The sequence below is a fragment of the Tachyglossus aculeatus genome, chromosome 2 (assembly GCF_015852505.1).
Source record: "Tachyglossus aculeatus isolate mTacAcu1 chromosome 2, mTacAcu1.pri, whole genome shotgun sequence".
Classification (NCBI taxonomy): Eukaryota; Metazoa; Chordata; class Mammalia; order Monotremata; family Tachyglossidae; genus Tachyglossus; species Tachyglossus aculeatus.
The window spans coordinates 34,933,836-34,960,901 of NC_052067.1; the positions used below are offsets into that span (position 1 = coordinate 34,933,836).

At 41.8% G+C, this 27,066-nt stretch overlaps 1 protein-coding gene across 3 annotated transcripts in view; it reads left to right on the forward strand.

The window, feature by feature from the left end:
• NEK11 (NIMA related kinase 11) overlaps positions 1–26,680 on the forward strand; it is a 191,261-nt gene extending 164,581 nt beyond the window's left edge. For 2 of the 3 annotated variants that reach the window (XM_038769668.1, XM_038769688.1), the window contains exon 16: positions 26,358–26,680. In XM_038769668.1, the coding sequence (XP_038625596.1) occupies positions 26,358–26,574 (217 nt within the window). In that variant the 3' untranslated portion in view covers positions 26,575–26,680. The remainder of the gene's footprint in view (positions 1–26,357) is intronic. The other variant, XM_038769679.1, reaches the window with a different exon arrangement.
• The last annotated feature ends 386 nt before the right edge of the window (positions 26,681–27,066 follow it).

A 27,066-nucleotide genomic window follows, 5' to 3' on the forward strand; every position in this document is an offset into this window, starting at 1 on the left:
GTACAGTGCTCTGCACACAGTAAGGCCTCAAATTGACTGATTGCTGTGGTCTTCTGGTGTTTATGCAAACAGCGGGATCTGCAAAATAGCCTCATAATTCAATGCAGGAAATTCCCTGATAAAAAAAACGTCATGATACACCCTGGGTGAACCGTTCCGATTGTGTAGTATCTTGGAATGTGCCTCTATCCTTAGGATCAAAATATCGATTAGCTATTTTTATAACAGTATTTATTAAGCACTTACTATGTGTAGAGCAGTGTCCCAAGCACTGGAGTAGTTACAATATAATCAGGTTGGACGTAGTCCCTGTCCTTCACTGAGTTTACAGTCTAAGCCGGGAGAGGAGGATGTAATCCCCCTTTTACAGATGGGGTAAGTGAGGCACAGAGAAGGTAAGTGGCTTGCCCAAAGTCACACAGCAGAAAAGTGGTGGAGTGGGGATTCAACCCAGGTCCTCTGACTCCCAGTCCTGTGCTCTTTCCACTAGGCCACATTGCTTCAACCATATTCACATAATATTCAAAGTCTGCCCTATTTTTCCTGGGTTCTTGGTTTCTAATAAATATGCACTTCATAGGTTAGTTCTGCATCTGGCCTGGAATGCCCTCCCTTTTCATATCTGACAGACAATTATTCTTCCCACCTTCAAAGACTTATTAAAGGTTCATCTCCTCCAAAAAGCCTTTCTAGACTAAGCCTTTATTTCCTTTTTTTACCACTCCCTTCTCTATTACCCTGACTTGCTCCCTTTTTTACCGCTCCTCCCCAGCCCCACAGCACTTTCATTCATTTATTCAATCGTATTTATTGAGCGCTTACTGTGTGCAGAGCACTGTACAGGTCAGCAACATATAGAGATGGTCCCTACCCAACAACGGGCTCACAGTCTAGAAGAGGGAGACGGACAACAAAATGAAACATGTAGACAGGAATTAATACATACATAATTTCTTTATTTATATTAACGTCTGTCTCCTTCTCTAGTCTGTAGGCTCATTGTGGGCAGGCAATGTGTCTGTTATACTGTTCTGTTATAATATCCCAAGTCCTTAGTACAGTGTTCTGCATACAGTAAGCACTCAATACATACGATTGATTGATAGTAATGTGCATCAAAGAAATAGGTATGATTAAAGTGCCTTGTTCCTCTGTCTCTTCACCCTTCCCCTCCAAATTCTGTGGATTTGCTGTCTTGCATAGAGTTCATTTCTGAATGCATTAATAATCTGCAGCATTTGTACAGCTCTTTGCATTCATTGATTTGTTATTCATCCCCCTAGCCTGATTAGGTAGGTCAGGGTCATTATTTTTCTGTTGCGTATACGGAAACCGAAAATGAAGAGGTCAGACTGTCTCTCAGTACGTGTGCCCCATGAGTCATTGGCAGATCTGGGGGTTCCTAATTCCCTTCCCAATGGCCACCCCTGACTTAAAGTCCAAATTCAACATTGGAAGAGCCAGCTCTGGGTTCAAAGCAGTCAGCTGAGAGAATTTTCTAATAAGGCATGAAGATAATTAACTCATTATCCAGCTCCCTGCAGAAATGTTAGGTACAGAAATTTATTTTCTTTAACAGAGTAAACCTCACTCGACACTTTTATTTTATCAAGTTTGTCTTGCCGTTACCTTGGGACCTGGTTCTAATCTTTTGTAAGTCACAAGTATCTTTTATATATCACTACGAATCATCATTGGAGTTGAATCTGTCTAACGCTCTGCTTTTTTCACATTCAAACCTGGTGAATCCTCTGAAGTCAGGTTAGAGTTTTGGCAGGAAAGAGGAGAAGCATTTCAATCAGGGCTAAGTCAGTCATTCAATCAATGGTATTTATTGAGCACTTACTGTGTGCAGAGCTCTGTAGTAAGCCCTTGGGAAAATACCATGCCTTAGAGTGGTAATAATAAAAATAATTATGCTATTTAAGTGCTTATTATGTGCCATGCACGTAGGACAACCTGATAACCTTGCATCTATCACAGTGCCTAGAACAGTGCTGGGCACATAGTAAGTGCTTAACAAACACCATATTTATTATACAAGCTAATCAGGTTGGACACAGTCCTTGCCCCACATAGGACTCACAGTCTTAATCCCCATTTTACAGGTGAGGTAACTGAGGCAAAGAGAAGTTAAGTGACTTGCCCAGAGTCACACAGGAGACAAGAGGCGGAGCCGGGATTAGAACCCACATCCTCTCACTCGCAAGCCCGGGCTCCTGCCACTAGGCCATGCTGCTTCCTGCCCTCAAGGAGCTTACAGTCTAGCTTACTCAGAAGCAGCGTGGCTCAGTGGAAAGAGCACGGGCTTTGGAGTCGGAGATCGTGGGTTCGAATCCCGGCTCCGCCACATGCCTGCTGTGTGACCTTGGGCAGGTCACTTAACTTCTCAGAGCCTCAGTTACCTCGTCTGTATAATGGGGATGTTGACTGTGTGCCCCATGTGGGACAACCTGATCACCTTGTATTCCTCCAGTGCTTAGAACAGTGCTTTGCACATAGTAAGCGCTTAACAAATGCCATTATTATTAAGAAGCAGCGTGGCTCAGTGGAAAGAGCACGGGCTTTGGAGTCAGAGGTCAGGGGTTCGAATCCCGGCTCCGCCAAATGTCTGCTGTGTGACCTTGGGCAAGTCACTTAACTTCTCTGAGCCTCAGTTACCTCATCTGTAAAATGGGGATTGACTGTGAGCCCCACGTGGGACAACTTAATCACCTTGTGTCCTCCCCAGCGCTTAGAACAGTGCTTTGCACATAGTAAGTGCTTAACAAATGCCATTATTATTATTATTATTATTATTATTATTATTATTATTATTATAGCGGGGGAGAGAAGCAGCATGGCTCAGTGGAAAGAGCCCGGGCTTTGGAGTCAGAGGTCATGGGTTCAAATCCCGGCTCCACCAATTGTCAGCTGTGTGACTTTGGGCAAGTCACTACACTTCTCTGTGCCTCAGTTCCCTCATCTGTAAATGGGGATTAAGACTGTGAGCCCCCCGTGGGACAACCTGATCACCTTGTAACCTCCTCAGTGCTTAAAACAGTGCTTTGCACATAGTAAGCTCTTAATAAATGCCACCATCAATCAATCAAAATAAACTACAGTTAGGAGGATCAGCAGAGCAGAAGAATATGTCCATAAGTGCTGGGGGTGGAGTAACAGAAATGGAGGAGTGAGTAACAGAAATGCTTAAGGGGTACAGTCGCAACTGCTTAGGTGATGCAGAAGAGAGGGAGAATAGGGTGGGGGAAATGAGAGCTTCTTGGAGGAGATGTGATATTAGTAGGCTTTGAAGATGGAAAGAGGGGTGGGATTAGAACAGTGCTTGGCACACAGTAAGCGCTTAACAAATACCATCATTATTATTATTATTATTATTATTTCTGTTAGTTGTGAAGCAGCAGAGAGTTCCAGGCCACAGGGAGGAGATGAGCAAGGGGTCAGCAGCGAGATAGACCAGAGCGAAACACATAAATTGGCGTTAGATGAGGTAGGTGTGTGGGCTGGGTTGTAGTTGTGCCCAATGCTTTCATGATGATAGACTTTCCTTTGAAGATAAATTTTCATTCAGGAAGCACAGGACAAAACCAAGGTCAGAATTGAATTCTGATCAATTATCTGTGGCTAAATGATTCAGATTTGCCTGAATCATTTAATTAGCAGCTTTTTTCCCTACCAAGCCTGCTAACTGTTGTGGCATTCTTTATTTCTCTGCAATTCTTAATCAGGGATTGTTTACAGTAGAAGTGACACTATAACTTGACCAAAAAAAACCCTAAAAATGGGTGAGAGCTGACCAGTTAATAGTATTAATTCACCGCTTACTGTGTGCAGAGCACGGTTCTAAGTGCTTGGGAGAGTCCAATATAACAGAATTGGTAGACAAGTTCCCTGCCCACAAAGAGCTTACAGTCTAGAGAGATTGAGGAGGTTTTCTTTTCACATCATCCCGCATGGGAAAAGAAGTCTTCACTTTGTGATGTTCACAGTCACTGACACGATATCTGATCCTTGAAGGTCAAGTTGCTTGGGGAAATGCATAGATGTTGCATAGATTCAAGAGAAGTGATAGAAAAAAGACTACTAATGCAGAGACTCCTGCTGTTGCTGCCACTGCTCAAAAACCAGCTCATTAGCACAAGACAATCTATGGAGTTTCCTCAGTTGTCTACATTGCTGCCACTGTCCCTGGGACCTAAAGGCCTGTGTCATCTAACAGCTCTAGCAATTTACAATTACAGAGCAGGCTTCCCCAATAGAGGCAAACATTCTGAGATCAGAAACGTTCTCTCCTTTATATCTGTTCCTTCTGATTCTCGAAATAATTGTTTTGGTCTCGCTGTTTTTGAATATTGAATTTCTAAGGACTGAAAGTTTGGAGATGCCAGCACTTAGAACAGTGCTTGGCACTTAGTAAGAGCTTAACAAATACCACTATTAATATTATCATTATTATGCATGCCGAGCCCTGCAGAGATTGTAGGGCAGGGATCATGTCTTCCAACCCTATTGTACTGCACTCTTCCAAGAGCTTTGTAAAGTGGTCCACATACAGTAAGAGATAAATAATAACCGTGCCCAATGCTTTTGTGATGATAGACTTTCCTTTGAAGATAAATTTTCATTCAGGAAGCACAGGACAAAACCGAGGTCAGAATTGAATCCTGATCAATTATCTGTGGCTAAATGATTTAGATTTGCCTGAATCATTTAATTAGCAGCTTTTTTCCCTACCAAGCCTGTTAACTGTTGTGGCATTCTTTATTTCTCTGCCATTCTTAATCAAGAATTGTTTACAGTAGAAGTGACACTATTACGACCAAAAAAAACCTAAAAATGGGTAAACCTCTTGGGAGCTGAAATGGATTTCACCTGCAGTTTACATTACAAAGAAAATGTTGACATTTCATAGCCCTAGGAAGCATACATAGATTATTCATATTCCAAATGTCATTTTGTACCTTTTCTATAACCTCTCTTCTATTTTGTCACTTAATTTTCCAAACATCAAAGCAAAAGCATTCAAAGTAGATAAGTTAAATTGATAATGAAAAACAATCTCATCTGTTGTTCTTTGACAATGGAAATAAGCTACAGAGGTGACTCAGAAATGACATTTGATTTTTAAGAAAAGTTCACCTCTCTTGATGGACAGATTAACAACAGCGTCTCTCCGGAATTCCTTGTACAAGACTTGCCAATGGTAGTATAAATCCATTCTCCTTCCTCTCATTCGGCCTTCCTCTCTCTCCCCAACCAAAGTTACCAAAGCCAGCTTTTTTAGAGGGTGTTCAGAGCTCACAAAGGGGCTGCCCTTAGGCTTTCGTGTGATGGCAGTGCGACCCTAGAGCTGGGCTTTTGTGAGCGACTGGCAGAGTTGTCATGATTCTACCCTCCTGAGCAATCTCTCTTGAGTACTGTGGATTTCTGTGCAGCACTTCAGTGGGGGAAGGTTGAAAAGAGGCCTAAGAAGAGGAACAATATTATCATTATCTGCTGGGCTGCTTTCCCAAGTTATCAGAAAAATCAAGTGTGAGTTGGCTAGGGGAGGAGAGCAGGTTCCCTACTGGGAAACCAAAGCAGCAAATTTTATTCCCCATTTTTCTTCATGGTAAATGACAAACCAACGTGCGGATCAAAAGCTGGAAAAAGATATCAAGAAATTTGGCATTTGCATGTTTTGGCTTGCTTTAGCTCTAGTTGTGGAGGAATGTGTTACGTGGTTGTTCCTAAGAATCAAGGTAAAAGAATCCAGAGTGCTCCATTCGGAGGCACCGATGACACAGACAGACTTTAGTTTATAATAGCATGAGACTCATCAGATATTTTGTACTTTGCAAGCTGGGCTGGGAAGTGAGCAAGTTGAATATTTAAAATGTACTGTGTTGCCGACTTGTACTTTCCAAGCGCTTAATACAGCGCCCTGCACACAGTAAGCGCTCAATAAATACGATTGATTGATTGATTGATTGATTTGAGGTGCCACCCAGCAGGCCAAATGGCTCCCTAGCCCCTAGTAGGCTCCCAGATTGTGTGAGGGAAGAGCTGTGCATGGGGTGTTCAATGAAGCAGCTCCTGTGGGCAGGAAACATGCAACTTCTTTTATTGGCACTTCCCAAGCATCTAGGGTGGTACACTGCACCAAGTGGGCACTCAAAAGATGCTACTAATAAGAATAATAATAATGGCATTTATTAAGTGCTGCTATGTTCAAAGCACTGTTCTAAGCACTGGGAAGGTTACAAGGTGATCAGGTTGTCCCACGGGGGGCTCACAGTCTTAATCCCCATTTTACAGATGAGGGAACTGAGGCACGGAGAAGTGAAGTGACTTGCCCGAAGCCCGGTTTTGAACCCATGACCTCTGACTCCAAAGCCCGGGCTCTTTCCACTGAGCCATGCTGCTTCTCTACTACTACTAATATTACTCCTTAGGAGAGAACAGGTGTAGTGAGTTTCCTGGCTTATATCCTTGACCCCACGTCCACCCCACAGCCTACTAAGGTGGAGGTGGGTTCAAGGATAAACCAGGAAATAAGGCAGGGACTGGAGTTGTGCTCCAGTTTAGGGCTGTGGTTTAGTTGAATAGCAGCGCAGAGAGTCGAGAGTATACCTGTCTGATCTAAAATATCCCTCCAGAGAGATCATTCTGGCTCTCCATCCCCTTGCCCCCTCCTACCTCACCTCCCTTCTCTCCTTCTCCAGCCCAGCCCGCACCCTCCACTCCTCTGCCTCTAATCTCCTCACTGGGCCTCGTTCTCGCCTGTCCCACCATTGACCCCCGGCCCACGTCCTCCCCCTGGCCTGGAAAGCCCTCCCTCCCCACATCCACCAAGCTAGCTCTCTTCCTCCCTTCAAAGCCCTACTGAGAGCTCACCTCCTCCAGGAGGCCTTCCCTCACTGAGCCCCCTCCTTCCTCTCCCCCTCCTCTCCCTCTCCATCCCCCCCGCCTTACTTCCTTCCCTTCTCCACAGCACCTGTATATATGTATGTATGTTTGTACGTATTTATTACTCTATTTATTTTACTTGTACATATTTATTCTATTTATTTTATTTTGTTAATATGTTTTGTTTTGTTCTCTGTCTCCCCCTTCTAGACTGTGAGCCCACTGTTGGGTAGGGACCGTCCCTATATGTTGCCAACTTGGACTCCCCAAGCGCTTAGTACAGTGCTCTGCACACAGTAAGCGCTCAATAAATATGATTGAATGAATGAATGAATCATTTTTAGGTCAGAGCACAGTTTATATAGGAGAGCCCGTTCAGAGCACTATCTGGTAAGACTTTGTATGTGCCGAACTTCAGGCAATGAAATATATAGATCGACAAGGATGGACTTAGGCTATGGTAATTAAGGCAATTGTCTCAGAACACGTGCCCTCGGAAGCCCCCACCAACTCATAGTGAAAAGCACAATCACCCAACATGTAATCAAGTCTGCCTTGGCACCATCATCATCATCATCAATCGTATTTATTGAGCGCTTACTGTGTGCAGAGCACTGTAATAAGCGCTTGGGAAGTACAAGTTGGCAACGTATAGAGACAGTCCCTACCCAACAGTGGGCTCTCAGTCTAAAAGGGGGAGACAGAGAACAAAACCAAACATACTAACAGAATAAAATAAATAGAATAGATATGTACAAGTAAAATAAATAAATAAATAAATAGAGTAATAAATATGTACAAACATCTATTCATATATACAGGTGCTGTGGGGAAGGGAAGGAGGTAAGATGGGGGGTTGGAGAGGGGGACGAGGGGAAGAGGAAGGAAGGGGCTCAGTCTGGGAAGGCCTCCTGGAGGAGGTGAGCTCAGTGTTTTCAGGGCTCAACTTGGGGAACTGGATTAAGGATGGACATACTTCACTATTCTGTAAACACCACCTCCCTTTTCTCATCTTGGAACTAGGAGCCCTCCACCTTGACTGGCCCTGGACTGCATCCTCACTTCTAGAGGGTTGGGTGGACGTGCTTCTACACTAGCTAGGAGTCCCGGTGACCTCAAGGCCCTGACTTTTGCAGGAATGATCACTACTTCTGTAAAGAAGGAAATGAAATAGGAATAATGAAAAGGAAACTAAAAAGCAACTGCAGAAGGATGCAAGCTGCAGTCTTATATTCAGGGCAACAGCTGAAGCTTTTTCAGTTAATGTCTAATTTTGTGCCTGAAACATGAATATCCATCTCCTTTTTTTTCCCTCCTACAACTGCTGCATTTAATATGAAATGGTGGTAATGGTTTGCTCTATTATGAACGAGGCATTATTGCTGGATTATTTCCAAAACTTAAATTGTTTCATAATGTTTTGACCCTATTAAAATGTTTTCTTTCGAGAGCACTTGCCTAACCTTTGATCCACTGAGGAAGATAAAGCATCTGACAGATGTATCAACATTGTCATTTAAAGTTGAAGTGAAAGATGGTTCTTCTCTCACCTCTTAACTGACAGTGCTTCTATTTGTTATGCTGTCTACCCTGTTTCCATTGATGAACATCTCCCCAGCTGGAGTATTCTTCCAAATTATTCATGGAGGGGGAAAAAAGAGAAGTTTTAAAAATACATTTCCAACTTCTTGAAGAAAGTTAAATTTTATAAGTAATGGTTTCCCGGGGTCATATATAAATCCACCTCTCAGGCTTTTTCTAGGAAGCTCTTCAGAAAGTCCACTCTCGAAGCAAACGAGGGATGAAGAAAACCCATGTCATTAACCGATAAGGAGCAACAGACTCTGATTAATTAACCCACTCTGGTTGTGCCCACCCAACACCCACCTCTGTACCTTAGGCCCTTACCTATTTATTTACTATTGTTTGATTTGTCCACTTTGTTTCATTTATAACTACTCTCATGATCTTTATATTGGAACTTGGTTAATATAAGCCTTCCTCCAGTTAGAGGTCAGGCTTCCTGAATGCTTTCAAATCTAGCATCCTGCTCATCGTTCATTGTAAAAAACAAAGAAACAAATTCCCCAGTTGGGTTTTTCTCCCCACTTCTCTATGGTGATAGGTGTCATGGAAATGAATAGTTAGTTGGCGAGAACTGTTCCTGTGTGAGATGAATGCTATTTTTTGCCCTTGTTTTGTTCTCCAAGGGCTACTTTAGAGGGTTTTTGATTTGTATTATTCTCATAAGCTCATGATCCACAAAGTCTTTGATTTAAGTTAATAGATTCCAATTCAGAGACATGTTTTTAATGTCCTGGGTTATTATACAATCCAAATAGGGATGATGAATCAGGAAAGGGAATCGTTCTGCCCCACTCCAACAAAGGAAGAAGCTTTGTTTCCCTTTCGTGGGAGTGGTGGGGCGGACACTGTTCTATTCTCTACTACATTATCATAAGGTTAAAAGTAATGTGATTGTCTCCCACTCCCCTCCAGAGAACTAAAAAACAATATTAGCTCAGCTTTTTGTGGCTGAGCACGATTTATGCCATTTCATCACTCGTCCAGTATACCAAGGTTCCCTTTGGCAGGAGCCACCACCTTGGATGTAATCGAGTGCTTACATAGGGGCATGTTCTCAAGAGTGGAAGTGCACCTGCCAGAGTGCCCTGAAATCATATATGATGGAGTCCCCGGATTATTGGGGCACACCGGGGAGATTACCAAACCACACTGCAGTGCTCTCAGCACCTCCAGGAGGGAACCAGTGATCCCGTCCAGCCTCCAGCCTGTTGACAGGAGTAGCTTGATCACTGTCTCGGGAAGGTAGTCAACTACCCGTTTTAGAATGGAGAGAACTTACCTTAGAAAAATATTGCCTTGTCTCACAGTAAGGACCACCAAGAAATTCCTCCTACTGTAGTTTAAGCCTCAATCCTTGTTCCGTCCTCAGCTGGTTCAAAAAATGATTTTTCACAATCACCGCCTCACTCATCCTTATGAATTTGAAAATTCAGGTGGATGAGGAGGGAAGATTCTGGAGCTGGGAGCTGGCGGGGAGGGGGTTAGAGGTATTGGAATTTTGCATTTGGGCAAATTAACCATTTCTAATGAAAAGCAAGTTGAGCATCCACATTTTAGAAACTTAAAACTCCCTCTCCTGTCCTGCTCCAGCCATCAGCCCCCAGTCCTCCTTCTTCCCTGGGCAGAGCAGATTTGGTTAGCTCTTACCATCTCATTAGCTTTGGAGCATTGCAATGTTTGTAGAGTTGAGCTAATAAACTATGTTTATCAAGTTATTCTGGGTAAATGCAGATTGGAAAAGATGAGTAGGGGAATGCACTTTACTAAGGTAAAGACTTCTAGGCCCAAGGAAAGTTATCAGATTGGCTGTATTGATTAATACCGGCCAGAATTGTTGGATGCAGTCTTGGACCTGAGAAAATCCAACAGTTCTGACCACTTGTCCTGGCATTGTTGTGATAGCTTTTCAATTCACCCTTCTACCTAGACACAGTGTGAATCAGGGAATGAAAGCTTACTTTAGAGAAGCAGCGTGGCTCAGTGGAAAGAGTACGGGCTTTGGAGTCTGAGGTCAGGGGTTCAAATCCCAGCTCTGCCAATTGCCAGCTGTGTGACTTTGGGCAACTCACTTCACATCTCTGGGCCTCAGTTCCCTCGTCTGTAAAATGGGGATGAAGACTGTGAGCCCCCCGTGGGACAACCTGATCACCTTGTAACCGCCCCAGCGCTTAGAACAGTGCTTTGTACACAGTAAATGCTTAATAAATGCTACCGTTATTATTAGTAGTAGTATGTAGAAACCAGCAAATCTGGATTCTAGCCCCACATTTTTGTACAACAGATTCCCTCTGGGACCTTGAGTTAGTCAATTGACCTCTCTGGGCCTCAGTTTTCCCATCTATTAAAATAAGAATAACAACTTACCTACCCCAGCTTCTTCCAAGGGGTAATAGAAGCTAAAGAGTTCACATCCACCATACAAAGCTTTCCAAGTTTCTTCCCGAGGCCAAGATTATTTCTAGTCAGGGGCTTTTGTGCTTCATCACAGCCCGCTGTTGGGTAGGGACCGTCTCTATCTGTTGCCAACTTATACTTTCCAAGCGCTTAGTACAGTGCTTTGCACACAGTAAGCGCTCAATAAATACAATTGAACGAATGAATGAATGAATATCACTGTTTTCACTAACATCTATGGGACTTTGATCACTCATGGTGGTAAGAAAAGACAGCTTTATGCAAAGTATCAGCCTGGGGAGTGTCGTTGAGAGGAAGCTAAAATAGTTGTTGATTCCTGTACATACCAATCCAGAGATCTATAATCATATGGCAGGAACAGTTTAAATGAGTGATTTTCCTCCGCAAGCTCTAGTGCACAGCAGACAGCTACATCCTTTCAACTTGAGAGTTTTATCACTTTCAGATCAAGTCCTACCCCTACAGCAGGTGCAGAAGTACAGCTAGCCCTTGACTCATAAACCTCTTTTCAAGAGCAGGTGTCAGCTTCAATTATCGTTTTGCAAATTCATTTTAGCCAGTTAATGAAATTCACTGGAGAATAATGATATTGATTTTTTTTTCCTCAGCTGTCTCTCTCTCTCCTAAGGCTTATAAAACATTTGCCTCCTCTCGCAGGGAATACATTTCTCAGCTAAACTTAAGACTTCCCGAGGCTTTCTATTAGTGAATTGTCTGTGGTCGTCAAAGGAGTTGCTGTACTAATGGAATTGTGGATTTATTTAAGAGGCATGGTGAAAAATAAGCATTCTGAATTTACATGGAAAAGTTTTAATTTAACTGTAATGTAATGAAAATTAAATTCGACTGAACCCAGAAGCCAAGGCAGATACAGCCTTAAGATTCTGTTCCTCTAGGTTTTTGCATGTTTCTTTTAGAACTCAGTAAATCCCATCCAGGTCCTCTGTTCTGTAAACCACCAATTTTACATTTCTTTGCAATGCAGCTTTCTGTGTTACAAGCTTCCTGGTGTTGTTCTGTCTGAAATTCATGGATTTTCCCGGTGATCTCAGCTCGATAATTAACAGCCTTCTCTTTATCTCCATGCATTATGAGCCAAACAAACCCTGTTGTTTCAAAATTAAAAAAACCCTCCTTCCCATTATAAATTATTCAGAATTTTTTTTCTTGAAGAACCTTTGATGATTTCCTCTGTGAATTTAATTTTTCTCATTTTGTTTGATTATGAATTACATTTCTGCTTCTGTCCTGCTTCATCCAAGCTACAATGAGATTGGCTTCTGAAAAATTAAATTTAGCAAGGAAATCTTTGGGGCAGCCATATTTTATGATACCGTGTTTAATGGGAGAGAACCAGAAGGAAATCATAATCATTTATTTTTACGATTCATAAATTGAAAAGGCAGTGAACTTCTCATGAAAGCAGCATGAATGTTCTTTGTGATTCAACAGAAAGTCTCAAGGTCCAATTCCTGTTCTTCCCAGAATGTAAATCAAATGTAATCTCCCAGGATCTTTGATCTGGTTCCCCTTTCTCATGGGGGTGGAGAAGAGAGTCCCAGATAATGCTAGTGCTCCCCAAGTCTGACCCCAAACTCTGACCTCACTGACTTCTCACTTACCAAGTATATATCAGGAGGTCTTTAAGAGAAATTATAAACACGTTTTAACAAAAACTATTCTATAAATACATATATAAATATAAATCTTGACCAACATATACATAGCATCCGACTTTGAGTACTCACAAATCTCCTTATATATTTTTGCTGCAGGTAATGAAATATTGTGTGAGCAGGGAACAGTTCTGCTAATGCTGTTAAGCACTCAGGTAATACCAATCAATCAATCAATCGTATTTATTGGGCGCTTACTGTGTGCAGAGCACTGTACTAAGCGCTTGGGAAGTACAAGTCGGCAACATATAGAGATGGTCCCTACCCAGCAGTGGGCTCACAGTCTAGAAGGGGCTCACAGGCTAGAAGACTGTGATTACCACTGATTAGTTGATGTTGTAATCTACACACACATTTATTTATGCACATTGTGTCTTCATTTTCAGAGAGGATACTATTGATCTGAAATCCTAGTCGTTAAGATGGATGTGGCTGAAAAGACAGATGCAAGGCTGACACTTTCACCTTATTTGCAGAATATCTTATCAGGCAGAAACTCCTCACCCTGGGCTCCAAGGCCGTCCATCACCTCGCCCCCTCCTACCTCACCTCCCTTCTCTCCTTCTACAGCCCAGTCCGCACCCTCCGCTCCTCCACCGCTGACCTCCTCACCGTACCTCGCTCTCGCCTGTCCCGCCATCGACCCCCGGCCCACGTCATCCCCCGGGCCTGGAATGCCCTCCCTCTGCCCATCCGCCAAGCTAGCTCTCTTCCTCCCTTCAAGGCCCTGCTGAGAGCTCACCTCCTCCAGGAGGCCTTCCCAGACTGAGCCCCTTCCTTCCTCCCCCCCTCGTCCCCCTCTCCATCCCCCCCATCTTACCTCCTTCCCTTCCCCACAGCACCTGTATATATGGATATATGTTTGTACATATTTTTTACTCTATTTATTTATTTATTTATTTTGTTTGTACATATCTATTCTATTTTATCTTGTTAGTATGTTTGGTTTTGTTCTCTGTCTCCCCCTTTTAGACTGTGAGCCCACTGTTGGGTAGGGACTGTCTCTATATGTTGCCAATTTGTACTTCCCAAGCGCTTAGTACAGTGCTCTGCACATAGTCAGCGCTCAATAAATACGATTGATGATGATGATGATGATGATTTGCATATAAAGATGCTCCCTTGATGTATTTGCCCTGTTTTCAAAAATTCCTCTTGGTATGCCTGTCTTCATAGAGTGATCTCTCTTCTCATTTCTGCCAACTAGGCTGCTCTGTTAAAGTATTTTTTCTGTCCTCTCTGTTTGTGCCCTTTTTCTGTCTCCTCCTTTGAGTTTGAAAACTCTCTCTCTCTGTCTCTCTTCCTGCAGGAAAAACTGGTGAATGTATTTTCATATATAAATATGTGCTCCCACCTTCTCACAACAGGCCATGCTAGATGATAGGGGTGATATTATCATCTCATTTTGTATTTGAGGAAAATGAGCCTTAGCTATCTTTAGTGATTTACCCAGTGTCACCAAGGGAATCAGTGACAGAACCAGAAATAAACAGTCTTCTTCTCCCCTCCAGTCCAATAGCCTTTCAACTACACAGGATGGTACTGAGAAAATGCTAATATTAATAATTTCCCTTTTTCCCCACAGCTCAAATCATCCCCAAGTTTTGGCCAGCCAGTTGCTGACATAGGTTAGACAATAAGGGAATACAGGTTTGCAGATTGTCACTCAGGTGATATAGCAGAGACATAAACCTGCACAGGGATAAGCTTTGGAAGCTTTTTGGGAAGCAGCACAATGTCTGGATCCAACACACCAGCATCTGAAGTTGGAGAAACTAGATTGGTACAGTATTTAACTAGAGTTTGGATTGCTGGCATGACAATTCTTGTTCTATATTAGCCACCCTAATATAGAACAAAAGTTATTCAGTGATAGCTTCAGAGCATCCGTCCATGTTTTTGCAGTATTTTCTCTGGAGAACTGTTAAATGCCTCTTTTACAAATATGTTTTTCTGGTCAGCACTTTTTACCAATTTTGCCAGTTTACTCCTTTGCATTTTTCTTTTTTCAAAATTGTAGTGAAATCTTGAATTCTTTGTCCCAGTTAGGGAGAGGAATTTCAGCACTTGATCATTCATTTCACTTATTGTGTTTTCCCCTTTTATTCCTTCAGTCAGATTTGGTTTCTCATAGCACATCAATCTATCACGGGTATTTGGTGAGTGCTTACTGTGTGCAGCACTGTCCTAAGCACTTGGGCAAATTCAATACAGTAGAGTTGGTAGACATATCCCCTGCCCACAAGAAGCTCACAATCTTGAGAGCTCATATCCAATAGGCAAATATTCCCAAGTTCTGAACTCTGAATCTGTAAAAACAAAAGAAAAATAATACAAAGCAAGAAATATATATATATATACATATATATATATATTTATTTATTTTAGTTACCCAACATCCTGATTTTCTATTCTGATTTTCCTTCCATATTAGGTATCAGTTACTGCTCTTACCAAACACCCTGATGAAAATCTTGGTACTGGCCAGAACTACATGTGCACTTCCATTTTATTTCATTTTCTTAAGCCTTGGCACTTCACACGTGTGCATTGGACCTTTATTGAGTTTCACTTTGCTGAGGGAAACATTATACCGTATTTCAAAAAGATTGTTGAAAACACCTCTTTCTTTCATGTGTGTGTTTATCTCTGTGTGTGTGTGTGTGTGTGTGTGTGTGTGTGTCTCAAAAGATGTTGTTGCTTGTTTTTGGGTGAGGGGAGAAAATGGACATGCCACTAAAAATTTCCACAGGTGCTGATTTCTGCCATATTTAGCATACATGCAACTATCTGAGTAGTGTCACTGTAGTAGTTGCCATCCACTGGGACACAGAGCAAAGCTATCAGTAGGCCAAAAACGGGTCATATTTCAACTGTCTGAGTCACAGGAATGTTCTCTTAGACAGTTATTACTCAGATGAGAAGCAGTGTGTCCCAGGGGAAAGATAATAATAATAATGATGATGGTATTTGTTAAGCACTTACTATGTGCAAAGCATTGTTTTAAGCACTGGATCACAGGCCTGGGAATCAGAGGACCTGGGTTCTAATCAATCAATCAATCAATCAATCGTATTTATTGAGCGCTTACTATGTGCAGAGCACTGTACTAAGCGCTTGGGAAGTACAAATTGGCATCACATAGAGACAGTCCCTACCCAACAGTGGGCTCACAGTCTAAAAGGGGGAGACAGAGAACAGAACCAAACATACCAACAAAACAAAACAAGTAGGATAGAAATGTACAAGTAAAATAAATAAATAAATAAATAAATAGAGTCATAAATATGTACAACCATATATACATATATACAGGTGCTGTGGGGAAGGGAAGGAGGCAAGATGGGGGGATGGAGAGGGGGACGAGGGGGAGAGGAAAGAAGGGGCTCAGTCTGGAAAGGCCTCCTGGAGGAGGTGAGCTCTCAGCAGGGCCTTGAAGGGAGGAAGAGAGCTGGCTTGGCGGATGGGCAGAGGGAGGGCATTCCAGGCCCGGGGGATGACGTGGGCCGGGGGTCGATGGCGGGACAGGCGAGAGCGAGGTACAGTGAGGAGATTAGTGGTGGAGGAGCGGAGGGTGCGGGCTGGGCAGTAGAAGGAGAGAAGGGAGGTCTAATCCTGACTCTACCACTTTCCTGCTATGTGACCTTGGGCAGGGCACTTAGTTCATCTGTACCTCGGTTTCCTCAACTGTAAAGTGGGGATTTAGCATCTGTTCCCCCTCCTAATAGACTATGAGCCCCATGTGGGACAGGGATCGTGCCCAACCTGAATTACTTGTATCTACTCCAGTGGTTGCCATGCCTGGCATATTATAAGTGCCTAACAAATACCATAAAAAATGTGGAGGTGGTTGGGAAGTTCTTAAGGAGTGGGGAGGCATGGACTGAACTTTTTTTAAGAAAAATGATCCTTGCAGCAGAGTGAAGTGTAGACTGGAGTCGAGAGGAGAGGAGGTAGGAAAGTAGGCGAGGAGGCAAATATAATCAAGGTGGGATCATATAGGTGCCTGGATCAGTGTGGTTGCAGTTTTAATGGAGACGAAAGAGCAGATTTTATCAGTGTTGTGAAGATAGAACCAACAGGATTTGGTGACAGGTTGAATATGTGGGAGGAATGAGAGAGATGAATAAAGGACAACGCCAAGGTTATGGGCTTGTATCGACTACGGTGATGGGAAAGACAGGGGGAGGACAAGCTTTGGGTGGGAAGATAAGGAGTTCAGTTTTGGACATGTTTAGTTTGAGTTGCTTGTGGGACATCCAGGTAGAGATGTCCTAAAGGCAGGAGAAAATGCGAGATTGCAGAAAAGGAAAGAGGGTGGGCCTGGGGAAATAGAATGACCTTAGGACACCCAAACAGCTGTTGAATGGTGAGCTACAAGGGGACACCCCAAGCCTAGGGGAGTAGAAGAAAAGTTTTTAAAGAACACAATAAAGCACACTCAAACAATTTCACACCTGTAACTAAGGGATATAACTATGGCTGGCAGACCAGACCAGACCGGTTCTAATCAAGAAAGTAGTGGCTGTTTTCGAGCAGAAGACTCGAGAGAATTATAAGACCAAGAGGTAATGGCAGCAGAAGAGATTACAAACAATAAACACAACAGTACAAAAAGAGCTAATCTTTGTTTGAGCCTTATGGAGCCTGGAACTCTGGGTCCTAGGTTCGCCTTTTCGGCTTCACTTTTGCAGATAAACTTCAACATATTGGTGTCACCTTCAACTATGGACAAGTATATATGTTTATAGTTACACGGGTCTCAAACTTTTTAGCTTCTATCAAAGAAATCCTGGAATCTGATCACTATATAGCAAGCAATTTTCAAGCCAATTTTTGGGGTCTCCTGTAAAGCAAGGGCTAACTGAATCCCATTTCTGACCCAGAGGTGATTTTCAGAGAAACCTAGATATCACCCTGGACTCACCAACGGCTTTTTCCCCTCTGCCTTCAAACATGCCCACGTCTCCCCCAACGTAAAAAACCCTCTCTTGACCCCACTGCCTCCTCCAGTTAGCACCCTTCCTCCCTCCTACCCTTCCTTTCTAGACACCTAGAGTGAGTTGTCTACATTCGCTGCCTCAAATTCCTCAACTTCAACTTTCTCCTGGACCCCCTCCAATCTGGCTTCTATCCCTTCCATTCCTCCAAAATGGGATCCAGGCTTTCCCTCCCCACTTTCATTTCCATATTTCCTTGGAAGGCAAGTTATTTTCTATGTGCCTCCCACCACCAGATTTAGGGGTCACAAAGGGAGCAGTGAACACTTGAATGCATATATTAAAACCTCAAATGTGTGCAAAAGTGATTTATAGCACAGTGGGTTTTTTATGGTATTTGTTAAGTGTTTACTATATGCCAGGGACTGTATTAAATGCTGGGGTAGATCGAGCTAATCAGGTTGGACACGGTCCATGTCCCACACTGGGCTCAGAGCCTTAATTCCCATTTTACAGACGAGGTAACTGAGGCACAGAGAAATGAAGTGACTTGCCCAAGGTCACACACAGCAGACAAGTGTTAGTGTCAGGATTAGAATCCAGGTCCTTCTGACTCCCAGTTCCGGACGTCTTCGGCTAGATCACGCTTCTTCTCTAGTGTACTAGGTGTTTGGAAACATGCAATAAAAGAAGACAACATGGACTCTACCCCCAAGCAGTTTTTAGTCTAATGGGGCAATTTTAGACAATTTTAATTGTCTAAATTAAAATTAAATTAAATTAATTAAAATTTAGACAATTTTAATCTAAAATTGTGTGTATTTGGTATTTGATACACAAGAGTTGGCTGGATAATATAATGGCCTTCATCATGAGTGAATTACACACTCAAGAAGCCAAGCTAATGTTTTCAGCCCCCCAGAGGTGCCAAAGTGACCTAAATGATACCTTTGTGGCTCTGGTTCCGAAAATGGCTTGATGTTTCGAGAAGTGTTTTAACTTAGGAATTAGGATTTAGAAGATCAGATGATCTTGTAATTTGATTGACTTTGTGTGGTCAGAAAGCTAGCCTGAGACATCTAAGCTAGTTAAGAAAGATCCATCTTCTCCCTACTGGAGGTCCTTCACAGATTTTTCTACCACTAGAAGTGAGCCCCTTGAGTCCAGTAGCTAACTGGAAGGAAAGGGATGGATCAGAAGAGGAAATGAAAGAAAAAAAAAATACTAAGATGTCAAGTCCTCACTGTGATTCTTTTCCAGCTAACAATATTTTCATAATATCTCTTTCATCTTATCTTGTTTTATCAAAAAGCAGAGAGAAGTGCTGAAACCAGGCATCACTAAGAACATGCGTAGGCTGTTGGGTAGCACCAATGTATTTCCTTTAAATAGAGTTTTCTATTTGCAAATTCCATAAACTCCAGAAGATATCATTGGCAGAATATTACAGTTTACTTTCCATGTGTCAGAATAAATTCACACTGTGGTATTTTTAAGACAGCTTCTTGGCATCCATCATTTCTCTCTCTTCGTAAAGTGAATGGTTGTATGGGTGTATGGGTTTATGGAAGGGTTGACCTATTTTTTATGCAGAATAGCAGAAATAAAAGATAGCTGCAAAGCTCAGGTCCAATTGCTAACCTGCCCAGTGTGGGTTTCCTAAGTAGTTTGTGTAGCTAATGCTTATACACACTGTTCTTCTTCTCCGGTTCTTCTACTGGTTCCTATTCCACCTCGCACATCCTAACGGTGGGTATCTATAAAGCTCTTACTCTTATTGCTCTAGACTTATCCACTGACTTCTTTTCAGCTACCATCTCTATGTAGATGACTCCCAAGTCTACCATTCGAGCCCTGACCTGTCCCTAATTATCCTATCCTGCATTTCTTCATACTTCCAGGAAATCTCAGATGTGTGTCGCGCCAGGGTTTCAAACCCAACGTGACCGAAACTGCAATTCTGATCTTCACTCTTCAACCTTCTCCTCCATCCAACTTTCCCATCTCTGACAATAAAAAGGACCGTGTTCCAGAAGCCTGCAACCTTTGTGTCACCCTCAACTCCTCCCCATCCTTCAGAATTTATATGCAGTCAACCGCTAAGTCCTGCCGACTCTTCCTCAGAAACATTCCCAGATACACCCCTGCCTCTCCATCCAAATAACCACCATCCTGGTTCAAGTGTTCATATTACAACTGGACTACTGTCAACCTCCTCATCAAAGACTTCAACTTTCAGCCTTTTTGATTTGATGATTTTAGGTGATGTTTCTAGTTTGTTGAGTTGGAAAAGTTTCCCAAGGGATAGCCCTAAATCATTTTCTACCACTAGTCTATCAGAAACATTGCCTGTAATTGTGAACCGAAGGTACAGAAACCTAAAATATAAGATTAGTAAATTGAAAAGAAGGGCTGGCAGACTATACTGGACTATATGAGAAGCAGCTTGGCCTGGTGGAAAGAGCAAGGCCCTGGGAGTTAGAAGACCTGGGATCTAATCCCAGCTCTGCCACATGTCTGCTGTATGACCTTGGACAAGTCACTTAACTTTTCTCTGCCTCAGTTACCTCATTCATTCATTGTCATATTTATTGTAAAATGGGGACTAAATCCTACTCCCTCTTACTTAGACTGTGAGCCACCATGTGGGACAAAGACAGTATCCAACCTGATTAACTTTTTCTACTCCCAAGCTTAGAACAGTGCTTGGCACATAGTAAGTGCTTAACAAATAGCACAGTTATTAATTATACGCTCTATGTGGGGGTGGGAGGCAGTTGGAAGTGTAGGGAATATGAGCAGTTGAAACCAAAAAAGTCTTGGCAGATATCAGGAGTACCATGAACTTTTTGTGATTAAAAACCATGATTTAAACAACAAAAATATTGTAGGAGGATTATAAACCACCTGACTAGAACTAGGAGAATGAACAAGAAATGTTAGATGAGATTGGGGAAGCTTCACAAGTGGAGTCAGTATTATTATCAGTCTATTATCCTGAAATAGACTGACTGAATAACTCATCAGGACAGTGTGAAAGGTAAGGTTTGGGGACTGGATAGAAGATGATTTTCTGGAAAAATTAGTCCTAGAATCCATAGGGAAAGAGAATAAACTAGATTGAATTCTGAGTTGAGGATCCTTCCTGATGCAATGAAGTGTGAGGGAGAACCACTTTGAAATAGTAAAAACACAACTAAATTTAACTTCATTTTTAGGAATGAAAGGTAAAAACAATTGCTGCTCGATTATTATTTTAGAAGGGGGAAATTCTGACAGATTTCAAACATGGAGGAAAATTAGAAAGAAATTAGCTATAAAAACAAAAAGCCTACAAGAAGACTGGAGGTTCTTTAAACGTCCCTTTAGAGGTTCAGGGACTTTGTCCCAAATGAAAAAAAAAATAGGCAATCAAACATAAATCAAGCATTCCTAAATGGCCAAGTTAAAGAGGTCATTAAAATGAAAATGGCAGTCTTTTAAAATAATAATAATGGCATTTATTTAGCGCTTACTATGTGCAAAGCACTGTTCTAAGCACTGGATGGCAAGCTCATCTGAATGAGAATTGAAAAAATGGCAGGTTAAAGTTCATATAGGAAATTAGATGGACCAAAAGGGAATTTAAAAAGCACCTTGCAAATTTCATTGTTATTGAAAAGTTCTTCAAGGTGTACTTGGGAATAAAAAAGGAGAGAGCAAAGAGGCTCAGCAAGTACTTTAACTTTTACTAAGGAAGAGACAGTTGCACTCTGCACCCAGTAAGTGCTCAATAAATACGATTTATTTCAAGTATGATTGATATATGCTGAGAAAATTCCCACATAAAATTCCTTCGTAGACAAGCCAGCTCCTGGATCAAATGGTTGAAAACACTCTGTTCAGATGCTACTTCTGTTTTCCAGCTCTGGCCTGTCTAGCTGTATGAAGGACAACTGTATGTGTTCTTTGTTTTGTTTTTCGGCTTTCACCTGATTTTTAAAACGAAGTGGAAAAGACTTATCCCTACCTCCTTAGCCACACATTATTATTATTATTATTATCATTGTGTTAAACACTTACTATGTGCCAAGTACTGTTCTAAGTGCTGAGGAAGATGCAAGTTAATCAGGTTAGACACAGTCCCTTTCCCACACAGGACTCAAAAGATAAGTAGGAGGGGGAACAGGGGGAACCCTAATTTTACAGTTGAGGAATCTGAGGCACAGGAAAGGAAAATGACTTGCCTAAGGTCACACTGCAAACAATTGGCATAGCTGGAATTAGAACCCAAGTCCTCTTACTCCCAAGTCCATGCTCTTTCCACTAGGCCATGCTACTTATCTATTCAACATATTCAACAGTTCCTTACTAAGTCAATCAATGGAAAAAAGTGATAAAAAGAACCTCAATAGTACAGGACTGAAAAATAGCAATGGCAACTTCCCCTCCGTGAACATATTCAACAATACCTTACTAAGTCAATCAGTGGTATTTATTGATCCCTTATTTTGTGCAGAGTACTGTATTATTTGGCAGAGTACAATACAACAGTGACTTAGGAGAGAACATAATTGTGATTTGTGTTAAATAGCTTAAAAAATAGTTGAGGTGTTTCTTATGTGTCTGTCAGGGGATGGTAGAGGACTTCATCCAGAGATCCAGTCACCTTTGTATTTACCTAGATGTTGCTGTGAGTGGTAAATTTGGGGTTCTCTTCCCTTTAATACTAACAGTTCAACTTTGGAAGAGTTAAAAGTTAAATGCTGTTTAGTTTCTCTAGAGGTACAAAACAACGTAATAGTTTGCCCTCAGCCATGAATCTGTCATATTTTAGCTTTTTTAAAAGTGATAAGGACAGAGGAAACATTTTAAGGACTCAGCAAAACAAAGCCTCAGACCAGGCTGCATCTGAGCTGAAAACTGGCAGTCGGTTGCTGAGGATAAATAAACCTGTGTGGTGAAGTGCTGGCAAGAAAGGGAGTGACTTTTGTGAGAAAAGTCATTTTATGGAACAAGAAACCAGGAGGCAAAAGTGAAAACGGTGCTAAGCACTGCAACCATCAAACCTGACAACACATTTTGGGTTTTAAGCCTTTTTGTTTGTGCAATTTGGCTGGAACTATGGTTCTTTATTGGCTTTTCAAGTCACACACACACTTATGGGTGAGTTTCACCACTAGTGGTGTAACAATAGTAATAACTATTTCGGTGGTATTTATTAAGCACTTATTCACTGCTAAGTGCTAGAGTAGATCCAAGATCATCTGCTTGGACAGTCTCTGTGTAATGTGAGGCTCATATGAAGGACAGCTGTATATACGGGAAATGATTTAGACTTCATAAGAAGGAGAGCTATGTCTACTGTGTAAACTTGGGCAAGTAACTTCTCTGAGCCTCAGCTACCTTATCTGGAAAATGGGGATCAAGACTGTGAGACTGATTGACTTGTATCCACCCCCGTGCTTAATACAGTGCCTGGCACGTAGCACTTAATAAATACCGTTATCATCATCATTTATATATATATATGTATATATATAAACATATATACATATATATGTAATTATTTAGACTCTTTAAAAGTATGTCTAGCTTGTCTTTGTTTTCACAGTGTATCTCATACTTGTAAATACAGTTACATAAAAAAGCAGACACTCCATTTTTAAGTCTCATTCTCTGTATGTAGTGAAGAAGAAAAAAGTAGTTTGAAGTGTATTTTCCTGAAGCTCCTTCTTGAGACAGTTGTTACATGTATGTAAAACATCCAAAAATGAAAAAAAAAGGCATTTCAAGCTCCCTCACACCAAGTTCTTACCTGATAAATCCTCAGAGTATCTCCAACCTTTCTAACTTCTCTGCCGAATTTCTTCCCTCTTTCCCCCAGCAGTCTCACATCTTCCCCCTTACATTATTATTATTATTGTTATCATTATTATGTTAAGTGTTTACTATGTGTCAAGCACTGGGATAGATATAAGCTAATCAGGTTGGACACAATCCATGTCCCACATGGGGCTCATAGTCTTAATCCTCAGTTTACAGATGAGGAAACTAAGGCACAGAGAAGGTAAGCCCACTGTTGGGTAGGGACTGTATATGTTGCCAATTTGTACTTCCCAAGTGCTTAGTACAGTGCTCTGCACATAGTAAGCGCTCAATAAATACGATTGATGATGATGATGATGATTTATCCAAAGTCACACAGCAGGCAAATAGCAGAGCAGGAATTAGAATACAGGTGCTCTGATTCCTAGGCCATGCTGCTCCTCAATTGCTGAACCATTCTCAGCTACAGGGGGAGAAAGTCTCAGGAATTTTGCAGGGGTATGTAAGGGGAAGAGCATGGCAGCACATAGGAAGCACTTAACAAATACCGCTATTAATATTAATGAGGTAACTAATTGTGCCCTTCTTTAGCTGTTCATAATTGGCCTTCTCTGTCTTAGTTCTATCAGGAGTAGTTTGAACCCCTAAAACAGAGATGAGCCTTAGTCATGCCAGACAACTGAATGGTATCTTGAGTGTGCCTGTTACCTAGAAGAAAGCGATATTTTCTTCATTTTGGGTACTGTAGAGCTAAGCCATGGGAACTTTCCACACCATTTGATTGGTCACTGCTACCCATTGGGCTCCCTCTCCACTTTCATACATTATTTTGGTGTAGTGTATCATCAGTAGTTCTTTTCCAGACTGGTGCAGCCATATATAATGGCTACTTGGGACTGGGTGCTTAGTACGACCCATCACAAGCTGTTCATAATTGGCCTTCCTTTAATATACCTTTCTCCGTCTTAGTTCTGTCAGGAGTAGTTTGAACCCCTAAAACAGAGATGAGCCTTGGTCATGCCAGACAACTGAATTGTATCTTGAGTGTGCCTGTTACCTAGAAGAAAGCAATATTTTCTTCATTTTGGATACTGTAGAGCTAAGCCATGGGAACTTTCCACACCACTTGATTGGTCACTGCTACCCATTGGGGTCCCTCTCCACTTTCATACACTATTTTGGTGTAGTGTATCATCGGTAGTTCTTTTCCAGACTGGTGCAGCCATATATAATGGCTACTTGGGACTGGGTGCTTTGTACGACCCATCACAATTTCTGGTAAAAATGAACTACGTGGGGCCTCTCTTCTCTTTCCCTTCAAGGACTTTAACCATAAACCTCAGCCCTGCTTACCTTCAAAGCTCTTCTGAAACTCCACCTTTCTCAACAAGCTTTTCCTGACCAATTTTCACTTCTGTTGATATTAACCCTTTGGCAGTATATTTAATGATAATTTTGGTATTTGTTAAGTGCTTACTATGTGCAAAGCACTGTTCTAAGCACTGGGGATGATACAAGCTGATCAGGTTGTCCCATGTGAGGCTCACAATCTTAATTCCCATTTTACAGATGAGGTAACTGAAGCACAGAGAAGTTAAGTGACTTGCCTAGAGTCACACAGCATATGTACATGTATACACATATATATTCATCTCCCCCCTTCTAGACTGTGAGCCCACTGTTGGGTAGGGACCGTCTCTATATGTTGCCAACTTGTACATCCCAAGCGCTTAGTACAGTGCTCTGCACACAGTAAGCGCTCAGTAAATACAATTGAATGAATGAATGAATATGTGTGTGTATATAAATATATAAATATTGGGTAATTCTGTGCCCTGTTAGAGTGTAAACTCCTTGTGGGCAGGGTATGTCTTGTACTTCTGTTCAGTCAATTGTATTTGAGTGCTTTACTGTGTGGCGAGCACAGTACTAAACAGTTGGGAGAGTTCAGTAGTTAAGTATACATAATTCTTGCCCTCAAGGCATTTACAATATAACAAGAGATCCCCCCAAAATAAATTATAGGTAGGGGGAAGCAACTGAGTTTAAAGATATGTATATATAATAATAATAATGGCATTTGTTAAGTACTTACTATGTGCTAAGCGCTGTTCTAAGCGCTGGGGGGGATACAAGGTGATTAGGTTGTCCCACGTAGGGCTCACTGTCTTAAGCCCCATTTTACAGATGAGGTAACTGAGGCACAGAGAAGTGAAGTGACTTGCCCAAAGTCACACAGCAGACAAGTGGTGAAGTCGGAATTAGAACCCATGACCTCTGAGTCCCAAGCCCAGGCTCTTTCCACTGAGCCACGCTGCTTCTCTATATGTATATATTCATCTGCATGTATGTTTGTATATATGCGTGTGTGCAAAGGTGACACAGAGGAAGGGAAAATGGAGTGGAGAGTTAGGGAAGGCTTCCGGTTGAGGATGTGATTTTAGTAGGGCTTTGAAGGTAGGGAACATGATGGTCTGTCAGATAAAAAGGGAGAGTGAGTTCTAAGGCAGGAGAGGGGGTGAGCGGATGGTTGACAGTGAGAAAGATGATACTGGGCCACAGTGAGTAGATTGGCTTTAGAGGAGAAAATTGTGCAATTTGGGAAAATTGGGAAAAGTGGGGTTAAGTAAATAAGATTGCTTCTGTACTTCCCAAGTACTCAGTACAGGGTATATTGGTATATATATTTGTACATATTTATTACTCTATTTATTACTCTATTTATTTTACTTGTACATATCTATTCTATTTTATTTTGTTAGTATGTTTGGTGTTGTTTTCTGTCTCCCCCTTGTAGACTGTGAGCCCACTGTTGGGTAGGGACTGTCTCTATATGTTGCCAACTTGTACTTCCCAAGCGCTTAGTCCAGTGCTCTGCACACAGTAAGCACTCAATAAATACGATTGATTGATTGATCGATTGATACAGGGTACTGCACTCAGTAGGTACTCAATACATACCAGTATACTACTACTAATTCGACTGAACTCACTTGTTCATTGACTGAGCAGAATTTCTTCTTTTTTTTTTTTTAATTTATAGAACAGCCATCCAGAAGCTGGGAGCGGAAGTATTTGAGAAGGTCTATGGTTATCTCAAGGGGGCAAGGCAACAAAGCACCAGTGAAGATGAGATCCGAGCCTGTCTGGAGAAACTAGTGCCACGGGCCAGTGACTGTTTTGAGGTGGACCAGCTCCTTTACTTTGAGGAGCTGCTGCTTGCCAGAGGAGAGGACCCAGTGATGCAGAACCTTCTTTAATTAGCAGAACTGACATGTAATCAGGGGTGTGATACTAATAAACATATGTTTTTACTGTGTTACGGGAAAGGAAGATATTGCTGAAGTACCCATTTGCCTTCTCACTTCAATAGGAACAGTATGCCTTGGTTTGAGTTTTCACCACGTACCTTACTGTGTCTTAAATGAGAGAAACTCATTCATTCATTCATTCAATCATATTTATTGAGCGCTTACCGTGTGCAGAGCACTGTACTAAGCGCTTGAGAAGTACAAGTTGGCAACATATAGAGACGGTCCCTACCCAACAGTGGGCTCACAGTCTAGAAGGGGGAGACAGAGAACAAAACAAAACATATTAACAAAATAAAATAAGTAGAATAAATATGTACAAGTAAAATAAATAAATAAATACAGTAATAAATACGTACAAACATATATATATACAGGTGCTGCGGGGAAGGGAAGGAGGTAAGGCTAAGGGGGATGGAGAGGGGGAGGTGGGGGAGAGAA